The 11,722-nt window shown below is 51.9% G+C and overlaps 4 protein-coding genes across 4 annotated transcripts; all 4 read left to right on the forward strand.

Moving 5' to 3' along the window:
* Positions 1-851: 851 nt before the first annotated feature.
* On the forward strand, positions 852-1,973 carry BKA67DRAFT_359533 (uncharacterized protein). Its single transcript, XM_046096410.1, has 3 exons — positions 852-1,083; positions 1,153-1,298; positions 1,351-1,973. Exons 1-3 carry the CDS (start codon positions 1,032-1,034, stop codon positions 1,489-1,491), a joined length of 339 nt encoding a protein of 112 aa, XP_045954802.1. The 5' UTR covers positions 852-1,031; the 3' UTR covers positions 1,492-1,973.
* A 1-nt stretch (position 1,974) lies between these two features.
* Positions 1,975-3,747, forward strand: BKA67DRAFT_359429 (uncharacterized protein). The gene is made up of 2 exons (XM_046096409.1): positions 1,975-2,666; positions 2,721-3,747. Exons 1-2 carry the CDS (start codon positions 2,275-2,277, stop codon positions 3,385-3,387), a joined length of 1,059 nt encoding a protein of 352 aa, XP_045954803.1. The 5' UTR covers positions 1,975-2,274; the 3' UTR covers positions 3,388-3,747.
* A 1,070-nt stretch (positions 3,748-4,817) lies between these two features.
* BKA67DRAFT_521765 (PX domain-containing protein) lies at positions 4,818-7,930 on the forward strand (the record flags this gene model as incomplete). The annotated part of the gene is made up of 6 exons (XM_046098309.1): positions 4,818-4,953; positions 5,024-5,253; positions 5,320-5,628; positions 5,679-6,071; positions 6,127-7,224; positions 7,280-7,930. The coding sequence occupies 6 exons, from the start codon at positions 4,818-4,820 to the stop codon at positions 7,928-7,930; spliced, it is 2,817 nt and encodes a 938-aa protein (XP_045954804.1).
* Positions 7,931-8,674: 744 nt separating this feature from the next.
* BKA67DRAFT_574343 (FAD binding domain-containing protein) lies at positions 8,675-11,454 on the forward strand. The gene is made up of 6 exons (XM_046103416.1): positions 8,675-8,896; positions 8,992-9,046; positions 9,133-9,206; positions 9,298-9,626; positions 9,694-10,917; positions 10,969-11,454. Exons 1-6 carry the CDS (start codon positions 8,852-8,854, stop codon positions 11,186-11,188), a joined length of 1,947 nt encoding a protein of 648 aa, XP_045954805.1. The 5' UTR covers positions 8,675-8,851; the 3' UTR covers positions 11,189-11,454.
* Positions 11,455-11,722: the final 268 nt, after the last annotated feature.

The following is an 11,722-nucleotide window of genomic DNA, read 5'->3' on the forward strand; positions in this document are numbered from 1 at the left end:
CGGTGGTCAAATGATTGATTGCGGAGTGAGGGCTAGGATATTTCCAGGGCCAAGGTCTCATTACCCACGGGTGCAACGCTAACCTGATTACATCAAAGCCTCTCAAACGACAAACCGAAGTGATGATCGCGGGGTTCATGATAGAATACGCAGATTGCAATCGTTGGCTGGGGAAAGCAGATTGCGATAAGGTGCTACCGAATGTTGAAAGGAAGCCGGGCAACAATGGTTAGGACAGGACGGGATCCGCTCAATCTTGAGAAACAGCATTTATCTTTTTCCGGCTCGGTAGTCATGTCGCAATTTGGCGAGCCTGTTACACTAGCCGAACGTCCGCAGTGTTTATTATATTCGGCCGGTTGCTGACAGACCAAGGTGGCGATCGACGTTTTGGGGTTGACCTCCAAATTACTGACGTTGTTACACAGCCTGCTTGAGTGGTAGGTAATGTAGGTAAATTGTCACCTGAAGATCTGGAGCAACTTGCTTTAGAGTATGCACAAGTCCTTTGTCGTCGGGCGTTCTGAAAAGAAAAGGAAAAGAAGAAAAAAGAGCGATGCCGGATCTAGGTCTGGCGACCCCTGAAAGCTTTCCGCTGATGCACGTTTTGGAAGCCCTGTGGACTGAGTTTGATCGAGTCGAGGGTGTCGCTGTTGCAGATGTTTGACCATGGGAAAAGAGTATTAATTGAGAAATGAAGTGAACTTGGGGGAGGCCGTCGAAGCCAATCAATGCTTCGCATTTGCATGTGGAGAGGACCCTGAAATTGAAGCGGCATGGCGGGCATGACGGGCAATGGCGGGTTCGGTCAACGGAACAAAGCACAGACCAGACGAGATCTTAGTGGAGACCCGTTATCTAAATTTTTAGCAAGATCGTCTTCAGAAAAATTCATGGATAGCACCGAATGACACCGACATTGGAGAACAAGGCAAACATCAAGACGACACGAAACACCGAACGGCGAACCGGCAACCCACTTGACAGAAACCCCAAATTGTTCTGTAGTTCGTATTTGCGAGTTCGAGATCATGTCGACTGCGACGGCAAAGGTACCGCAGCCTCAGGGCATGCGCAAGAATGGTATGCCTTCTCGAGGAGCACTCCCGACCGCAACACGGACGTAGAGTAGAGGCTGACCAGTACTTGCAGGCAAGCAATGGCTTCCACAGAAAAAGGCGTTCCGACCGACCTCTGGCTTAACATCTTTTGAGAAGCGAACACAGGAACGGACGGCCATGGCAGCAATGAAATTGAAGGAGAAGGAGATGAAGGACGAGAAGGAGGAAGATCGCCAGGTGAGTCGGACTTCTGGTCCACAAGAACAATATACTGACTGAGCCACCCCAGAGAAAAGTACAAGCCATCAAGGACAAGCGCGCCGCAAAGGAAGAACGCGAGCGATACGAAAAATTGGCCGAAAAGATGCATAAGAAGCGAGTCGAGCGTCTCAAGAGGAAGGAGAAGCGCAACAAGCTCATCAACTCTTGAGGGACCGCAATCATGCGACTATGTCGCGCTTTCGGAACCATCGAACTGAGTCCTGGGGCCAGGTAGAGGAGGACGACGAGAAGGGGTCTTCCGCAACCAGGATTTCCAGCTTGAAGCCCGTATGGCGCTTCAATCAGCTCATTACCCACCGCCACTCAACGCCAAACCATACAGCTTCCCGGCTATCCCGTTCCAGGTTCTGGGGAAGTGTAGTAGGTTCGCTTTTAAACAGCTGGAGAAGCGTTCGACGAACCATGTAGATGGATAACGGCGGTAGCTTTTAGGCATGAGACAAGGAGCATATAGAGCACACAGAGCATGCAGAGCCAGCAGAGCATACAAAGCATACAGAGAGCACATTCAGTGGAGTTGCTTTTGGCGCAATTCGTAGAAACTGGTGCAAGGCCGGACACATTACATTACATCACATGACTTGTCAAGGCTTAATACAATAATGCTACCGAACCAATTTTACGTGCATAAACTGGACAGCTAGTCTAGGACGTGGGGTTGGTTGTCTTGTCTGCTTGTCTTTTCCTTTTCCTGACGCCTCATTCTTTTTCACTTGTGACACTAGGCGGCAGGGCGCTAAACGGCTTTAATGAATCCGAGGTATGGATCCGTACGGCCTCAACGTCTAAACGCAGTGGGGGGAGCTGGAGCTGGGAGCTGCTCTCTCGCGCTGCGACGTGGAATCCACAAGTTAGAGGTCGAGCCACCAAGCTATTCCGCGTTCCATTTCACATACAGTAGTTCAACGTCCATGCTCACGAGCCGGCATGAATGATGACTGATCATGTCGTCGAACCTACCAAGTCAGCCCATTCTTTGCGGCCTCGACATCGACTAAGCCGCTCGGTGACCGAGACGAACACATCCAAGCTGCATCGGCATCACGGTCACTACCTCCTGCAACGCCGACATCAGGATCGCAATTCCGACCGCAACCCTCAGTCTGCCGCTCCTTCACTGGAGATGCCGCCCCGTGGCTCTCTGGATCTCCCACGCTCCGAGGGGATGACGCCCTACATGCTGAGCAGCGCCGAACAAAGCCGCAGAGCAAGCATGTTGCCGTCGGGGGCAGAGGAAATTGGGGCAACCATATTGCAGACCACAACTACAAGTCGAGAGAAGCGCATACAGGTGCAAAGGGAACAGGCCGCCCAGCGGACTACGTAAGGCGCATTAATCCATCGCGTACTTGGAGGATAATCTAACTCGCTTCGCAGTGGTCTCAAGAAGTCTTTATCGGAGTTGAACGCATTCTCGCTGGCAACGACGCGCCGGCTGGACGACGCATACTATGCTGTTCTGGAGAAGCTGAGCATGCTGCAAAGCACTATATATGAGATGAAAGGACTGGCGACCATGTCGCAGCAGGCCAATGAGTCTTTCAAGTCCGATGCACAGAGTCTGGTATCCGAAATCGAGTCGCAACTTGATTCTGTCGGCCAGTTCGACCAGCAGCAGCAAGATATTGAAGAGTTACAGAACCGCATACAGACAGGGCGGCAGAGAGTGCAAAAGCTCAGCGAACGAGTGGATCTGGTTCGTGAGCGCGTGGAGCGCTGGGAAAGAGCTGATCTCAACTGGCAAGAGAGGACTAGACGGCGTCTGAAGGTCCTCTGGGTCGTCACCTCTGTGGTCGCACTAGCCATGGTCCTGATGTTTGTCGGCACACAATATGCCTCTGTTGAAGTTGACACGATAAAGGACAAGATCACCGAGGCCATGTCCAGCAACATTTCTGGCACGACATTCGGTGATGAGCTGACCAACCTCAGCAGAATCTCAGACCATTTGAGCGAGGATATCAGAGCAGCACTGAATGAGACGAGGGGATCTGATCCTGCCGTTGCTAAAGACGAGCTTCTTCGCGCGTTTGATGAACTCTGATTGTTGTCACCGTTTTTACATTACCAAAGACATTCTTCTCTTTCCTTTCTCTCTTCAATTTTCGTCTATTCCTTTTTTCAAGGGTTTTCCATTTTTTAATTATTTTTGTTCTTGTCTTTCCTCTCCATCTTTCCTTAAAGATTGCGATAAAGCATTATACCCCGGAGTTTAAACAAATCATCACTGTTATGGCTCCTTTTCTGTTTTGGGGCCGCCTAGACGGAAATCCGGCACTGTGTTATTTTCCTGCTCAAATTCTACGAAGCATAGGCTCCATTTTCAGCTGATCTGGGATTGTTTTAAAAGTATTCGGCAAGGTTTATCCGTAGTCATGGAGGCTTGGCCTTTAGTCTAGGTCAAGAATTCAGCAGATTCAATACGTCAAGACCACGAAAGTAATTGTCCGGTTTCTTCTTCTTTTCATTCCCCCTAAGTAAATGGAATAGTTATTGTGCGCGACAAAAACTTGAAGCGTTTGGCCTGCGAGGACGCGTGTGCTACCTTAGAACTTAGTAGACAAGTCTTGGATATAATTAAGCTACCTAACATGTTCGCCTTACCATATCTTGGCATAACTAATGGTAGCTTTGCGGAAGAGCTGGCCAGGCCCCGACTCCTTGTTTCAGCATCCGACGTCATCCCTTCGCTCAGCTGCCCCTCCAAAGGCGTTTTGCAGGCTCATGTTCCTCATCAAGTGTAACGTGAGCTATCCCATCACATCATGGCAGGAACCAGAGACTTTCAGTCACCTGGCAGGTCCTCTCTAGAGATGGACGGCCCTCAAGAACAGGCGAGAAAGGTGCATGAGTAAGGGCCATGGACAACTGCCAATTGCACACGTGGAAAACGGCATTGCGGCAATGAAAATGCAATCTAACAGGAGCTGCCAGGCCACAGCAGGACTCGCAGTGCCTTTGGGCGCTAACCGGCACGCGCCAATGTGCTGTGCAAGTCATCCATCCTGGCTTGTGAGCGGGCGCAGCTTCTCTGCGGGTGGGCGGCATAATCACAAATACAATTACAATTACAACTCTCACCGGGGTTTACGTTTGTGTTTGATCTTGACCTTTAGTCCTAATTAACCCCAACAGATCGCAATCCTCTTGATACGTAGTCAACTGTCTCAGCACCACAGCGGCTCTGCACCATAGCATTTATTTGAGCATCCCTCTCTCGCTGTGCATATCATCCAAGCCCCTCGAAGCTATCGCGCTGTGCTGTACCCCGCCAGCTGGGCCAGGTACTTGGTACTCGGGACTCCCTGCATCAGAATTGCGACTAATATAATACAATTGCCTTCAAGACGTCCCGTACTGCATACATAACCGCCTCTCACAGCTACGCTTGTTTGTCGCATTGTCCATATCTCTTTGGATCGTCTGACACAGAAGAATAAAAGACCATTCGGTAACTGCTGCATGCTTGGAGATATGGCGACAACCGGCGCCGACGTTTCTGGGCAACCAACTAACGAACAAAATGTCCTCCCTCCGAGCAATCTTCGAACCAAGAGCACACAGTCTATACCGCCTCCTGGCCAGACCTTGACGGGAAAGCAAGAGCACTGTGAGTCAAGTACCGCACTTGTGGACGTCCGGCTTGATATCTGACCAGTACCGCCTGTTCTCTCTCATAGATCTCAAACGAGAGCTCATCTCTGAACAAGCAAACTGGGAGATTTCCGAGCTAAACTCGCCAACCGCCCTGCGCAGATTCGGTGCGCCGTTCAGGTCTGACTTTGGTGAAGTCTCGCCTCTGGATTCCGAACTACCTATCCTACGATACATCTTCGTACATCATGTCCGCGAATTTCCCTTCTTGGACAAGGCCAAGGAAAAGGAGTTCTGGCAGGACAAGCTGCAAGTGGTACGTACAAGTGGCTGCAGGAAACAGGAATGCTAGCCCAAAGTGACTTACACAGACTACACACAGTTCCTCGAATCTTTCGCAAGCAAGAGCATATCCTCGTCAGAAGATCGACTAGAAGAAACCAAGAGGCGCAAGCTGGCCATAAAATGCCGGAAGATGGTCGAGCTCATGATGGTCTCCGGTATCAGGACAGCCTCCGGATACGAAGAGCGCATAAGATTCGCCGAACTTGAGGTTGTCGATGCCAGTGCGATTGATACTGGCCTGCTCAATACTCTGCCTGAGGGCAACTACGTCAATGGCTGGGACGTCAACGTCGCTGGTGTCAGGTTAACGTCTGTTAAGAAAAGGATACGATCACACAAGCATGCGGTGAGTGGGAACGGACAGCTAGCATTCCCTGTAGTACTAACGGGTACCAGGAGTTCTTGTTGCGCATCAAGAGGAAAGGAGACCTTGAGTACTTCCTTGGTCGCCGGTATGGTGACTTTGCCCGGCTACACAAACAATTACGGATCGAACTTCCGGGCAAAGTTCTCCCACCCTTGCCCAAGAAGAACAAGTCAAACACCACTGCAACCGGGCTATTTTCGCGTGGTGGCGATGGTGACGAGTCAGATGCATCTTCGGTCAGTAGCATGTCTACCATGCCTCCGGCTGCGTCAGCAGAAACGGGGGGCTTGAGGGAGTCCATGAAGAATTTGACAGTCAGGGGCCATCGTCGGGATCTGTCAACAGCATCCTCGAGGAACGCCTCTCCCCGCCCCAGCTCGGATGGACTGAAGAGCCCAGTCCCGCCGAGTCCGCGGCTTGACGTGAGTCTCAAGAAAGGTGGCCCGCTTTCCAGAACATATGCTGACCTTTGTGAAGACCACACTGCTGTGGCGTGAAAGCCAGCGAATTTCCCTCAGAGCATTCCTTCGCTACTTGTTACACAATCCTCAGATTGCGCAGACTAAAGCAATGCAAGAGTTCTTGACTCAAGATCCCATAACGCCAACCGACGACGACGTCGAGGACATAATGCGCCGCAAAGCTGTTGATGAAAAGCGCATAGAGGAACAGAAGCAATTCTATGAAATCGCCAGGAAACGAGCCGCAGAACTGGACATTTATATGGAACAGTTCAGACAGGATATCGTGGAACGCCATGGTCTTACGAAGCTGTTTCAGGAGATCAAGGAGAAGGAGACGATTCAGGACCTGAGTGTGCAATACCAGAAATTCGCCGAATGGTTACGCATCGAGGTTGCTGCAACCGTCTACCATTTATTCCTGGCCGAAGACAACTCACCTGAGCTGTTCGCGCAAGCCAAGAGGATTCACTCTCTCATTCCTTACACTGTGTTGAAGAATGTCATTCGTCTAGCCAACCCAGCTGCAGTCATGTCCGGCGTTCTCGACTTGTTCCTGGCGCAGCCTTTCGGATCCCGCTCGCTCATGCAGAGGGTATTTTCCGCTACGCTCAACGACGGTATCCGCACCTTCCAGAAGAACATTGACGCAGTATCCTCTAAGATTGGAGACGAAGTCTTTGTAAACAAGTTGCAAGCGTTCGTCGACTCGGATGAACACGTCAAGGTGGCCATTCGGGAAGAGGCCGTTGCTGATGATATCGACATCATTGTGTCTATTCTACGCTCCGACTTGATAGAGCCACCACTGGTGTCTGGCCAGGTACAGCGACTCTACAATGCTTACGTCGCATTCAACAATGCGGTGGAAAACGTCGACGAAGAGTTCAAGCAAGGAGCTCAGCTATTTTCTTACCTGAAGCAATTGCTGAAGTTGCTGATAAGACAGCGGGACAAGCAGATGATGTTGCAAATGATCGAGGAGCCTGTAACTTTGCAGCTGCTGAGGGATCTTTTCACCATCTTCTACGAGCCGCTTGTGCGAGTCTACAAGTCTGCCAACATCTACAGCAGTATTACTGACTTTTCCGTCTTCATCGACGATATGATTCAGGTACGCAATACTAGGACAATCCGTGATGAAAGTCGGTGCTAACACGGACAAACAGGTTGTGGAGAAATGCCGGGAGGAGGACGCTTCGGCAGATCCCAACCAGACAGTGCAAGCATTCATTGATCTCTGCGCGCGCCACGAGCACAACTTCTACAAGTTTGTGCATGAGGTGCACACCCATGACAACGGCCTTTTCACGCAGCTCATGGGTTGGGTCGAAGGTATTTTAGACTTCCTACGCCAAGGACCTGCTGCTGGTGCACTCGACATCAATGCATTGTTCGAGGGCGGCGTTGGTGCGGGAGCTCTGGACAAGGAGATAGCGATTCGAGAGATCAACCAGCTCATCTCGTGGCAAGAAGCACGCAAGAAGTGGCATCAAGACAAGACGAGACAGAAGATGGCGGCGGAAGGCAGCGCTGGTGTGGATAACCCGCTGCCCGGCGTGTCGGGTTTCAAGAGCAGCGACTTTGGCTTCAACGACATGGACTTTCAGGACATGGCGTATGACGACGAGGAGGAAGAGGAGGAAGAGGAGGAGATCGAGGACGAGCTCGACCCTATTGAAGCTGAGCGGCGCAGGAGGGCCAAGCGGCAAGACCGTCTCCGGCGCAATGCGGGCGAGCCTGTCAAACCGGTCGTGACAGAAGTACATAAGCTGAAGGACAACTTCCTGGAGATGTTGAGGCAGGTTCTGGCAAATTAGAGGGCTGGTAGTGGCGGCAAAGGAAATCGGGTGAGGCCGCGTAATCAGATTCTTGACTTGTTGGGAGTTGGAAAGCATGGTTTGCGTCTTGTGGGAGGTACACATGCGCATTGATTATCCCCGAGTTGGTCGGAAACAGTGGTAATAAATGGAGCATTGGCTAGGTTTCAATTGCATATTGTTTTGGTTGAAACTCGTTGCCCGGAAGGAAAGAAGGTCTTGTTGTAGACATGCGAAGCAGAGTAAAGGATGAAGAGAATTGAAGATTGCAGCATTTAATCATAGATTGCAGGTAGAGTGAGCACATGTGCGCGGGAGAGGTGTTTGGATGGCATCCTCACGACATCGCCGAGGTTAGAGGTCCGTCCAAGCTGTGATACGATTCCCGTGCATTAATAATAGCGAAAGACAGTATATGGTGCTGGATCTGCGCATACGACGACCAGACAGTGTACCTATTCCCGTGAAGTTGTTCTGGCTCTTTCCCCAAGAAACAACATGGACTGCTTTATTTGTCTAAAACAAAATGAGAAGAATAAAAGAATAAAAGAATAATAGCAAGAAAAGGTCTGCTGCTGGCAAATGGGGTGGCAGCGCCCCTTGCCCTGCCTTGCCTCGCCTTGCCCCCTTGCCCCCAGCTTTTTCTCCAATTCTCGGCAACTTGAGCTCGCGAGAGATCCCGACGAGAGGCTACTGGACCTCGAATCAGCCAATCAGAGGGTTGGTGATCCAAAGCACCAGCTCGGTCCAATTCTTTCGCTTCGACGGATCATACACTCTCAAGGCCAATTCCACACATCCAGAGCGGAACTTGCAGGACAAGAGCCTCATAGCAAGCCCGTCGTCGCATCTCCTCTCCTTCCCTTTCCTCTTGGCTCTGTTCGGTTCCGTGCTGTACTGTATTGTATTGTATTCAAAAACATGGCATCCTCAATGGCTATGAGGAGACTGACCACTGGGTCAGCCGTAAGTTTCCCTCCCTTCTGCTTTCGCAACACCTCGGCTATGCCCTGCCACGACCAACCTCGAAGTATGAAGGGCTAACGGTCATTGGAATACAGTTCTCACGTACTGCGAGATGTCAAGCGAGGACATTTTCTTCGACGCCATCTGTTTGTACGTCTCCGTGCCTCCCCTTCCGAGCCCGAGTCCGCCCGTCTTGACGTCTCATGTCATCTAACCAAAACCGCACGTGTGAATAGCCCGCATCTTCGCCAACCAACCCCTACGAGCAAAGGAAGCTTCGGCACACGTTAGCAGCAAATACCCCGTCATCGTACGTTCACCATCTCTCTCAGTCCTGCAGTCTCTTCAGTGGGCAAAGTATATGGAGCCCCCCAAATCATTGACACTTTGTCATGTAATAGGACCACGAGTACGATGCCCTCGTTGTCGGCGCGGGTGGCGCGGGTCTGCGAGCCGCCTTCGGTCTCGCAGAGGCCGGCTTCAAAACAGCCTGTATCTCCAAGCTTTTCCCGACGAGAAGTCACACAGTCGCCGCCCAGGGCGGTATCAATGCCGCGTTAGGAAACATGCACGAGGATGACTGGAGATGGCACATGTACGACACCGTCAAGGGCTCGGATTGGCTCGGCGACCAAGACGCCATCCACTACATGACCCGTGAGGCTCCCGCTTCCATCATCGAATTGGAGAACTACGGTTGCCCCTTCTCGAGAACCGAGGACGGCAAGATGTGAGTCCAAGTCCACCACTCATACCCGTGGCCACGATGGATCGTAGCGGCCGCTTACATTACACAGTTACCAACGTGCCTTCGGTGGCCAATCGCAAAAGTACGGAAAGGGTGGCCAAGCATACCGATGCTGCGCTGCCGCCGACAGAACTGGACACGCCCTTCTGCACACCCTCTACGGTCAATCGCTACGACACAGCACCGAATACTTCATTGAATTCTTCGCCCTCGACCTGATCATGGAGGACGGCGAGTGCCGTGGTGTCTTGGCCTACAACCAGGAGGACGGCACCCTGCACAGATTCCTCGCACAAAACACCGTCTTGGCTACCGGTGGTTACGGCCGTGCCTACTTCAGCTGCACATCCGCACACACATGTACCGGTGACGGTATGGCCATGGTTGCTCGTGCTGGTCTTCCCAACCAGGATCTCGAGTTCGTCCAGTTCCACCCTACTGGTATCTACGGAGCTGGCTGCTTGATTACCGAGGGTTCCAGAGGTGAGGGTGGTTACCTGCTCAACTCCGAGGGTGAACGTTTCATGGAGCGTTACGCCCCTACCGCCAAGGATCTTGCCTCTCGTGATGTTGTCTCCCGGTCCATGACCTTGGAGATCCGTGAGGGCCGTGGTGTCGGTCCCGAGAAGGATCACGTCTACTTGCAGCTGAGCCACCTTCCCCCGGAGATTCTAGCTGAGCGTCTGCCTGGTATCTCCGAGACTGCCGCCATCTTCGCTGGTGTCGACGTTCGCAAGCAGCCCATCCCTGTCCTGCCAACTGTCCATTACAACATGGGTGGTATCCCTACACGCTACACTGGCGAGGTCCTGACTGTCGACGAGAAGGGTGAGGACAAGGTCGTGCCTGGTCTGTTTGCCTGTGGCGAGGCTGCCTGTGTCTCCGTCCACGGTGCTAACCGTCTCGGTGCCAACTCTCTCCTGGATCTGGTCGTCTTTGGCCGTGCCGTCTCGCACACCATCCGTGACAACTTCACCCCCGGTACCAAGGCTAAGCCTATTTCTGCCGATGCCGGTGCTGAGTCTATCGAGGTCCTCGACCAAATCCGCAACTCCGCGGGTCCCAAGAGCACAGCTGAGATCAGATTGGCCATGCAGAAGACCATGCAGACCGATGTCAGCGTCTTCCGTACCCAGGAGTCTCTGGATGAGGGCGTCAAGAAGATCCACGAGGTCGACCAGATGTTCCCCCAGGTTGGTATCAAGGACCGCAGCATGATCTGGAACTCCGATCTCGTTGAGACCCTTGAGCTGAGAAACCTGTTGACCTGCGCGTACGTATACCCACACTAAAAATTTCGTATCATCAGCTAACACCCCTCCAGTACCCAAACCACCATCGCTGCTGCCAACCGAAAGGAGTCTCGTGGCGCTCACGCCCGTGAGGACTACCCCGACAGAGATGACGAGAACTGGATGAAGCACACCCTGACCTTCCAGAAGAAGCCTCAGGGTGATGTTGAGCTCGGCTACAGACGTGTCATTGGCACCACTCTGGACGAGAACGAGTGCAAGGCCGTCCCACCCTTCAAGCGTACGTACTAAGCCATCGGAGATTGTATGTAAGAGAACAAGAGAACTATATGAAATAGTCAATGATACCAGCTTCGTGGTATGGAGCAAAGCACCTGCATCTGGGGCCATGAACGTTCTTGGGCAGGAAAAGTTAGCTGTGCGGAAGTTTGGGGTGGCACACTATGGTTAATCTGCGGTCCGGTGTAAGCCGCGAGGGCCCAGATCTGTATCTTAACTAGGCGCTATTATGTTGCTTTGTCTATACAGGAAAGAATGCATTTGCGATTTACGAGTTATTCTTTAATGTTCTCCCTTTCGTGCCATGTCGATGAACAGTGCAAAATGTGCCTACGTATGCGTGTCATGTGGTCAGTGTTGCTCGACCATGGTAATGTGCGGTCTGCAAGAAATGTGACCTCTTTTCAGGGAGGCACGATATCGCTCACACAGTAACTACAAGGGACTGTATCGGGTAATTAGCTACAGTATTCTTTCCTAGCGCCAACGACTTTCTTGTTGGCACGCCATCTAGAGACAGAGACTGACAATGGCTGGCATCCGGCA

Source organism: Truncatella angustata, assembly GCF_020726525.1.
Source record: "Truncatella angustata strain MPI-SDFR-AT-0073 chromosome Unknown BKA67scaffold_7, whole genome shotgun sequence".
Taxonomy (NCBI): domain Eukaryota; kingdom Fungi; phylum Ascomycota; class Sordariomycetes; order Amphisphaeriales; family Sporocadaceae; genus Truncatella; species Truncatella angustata.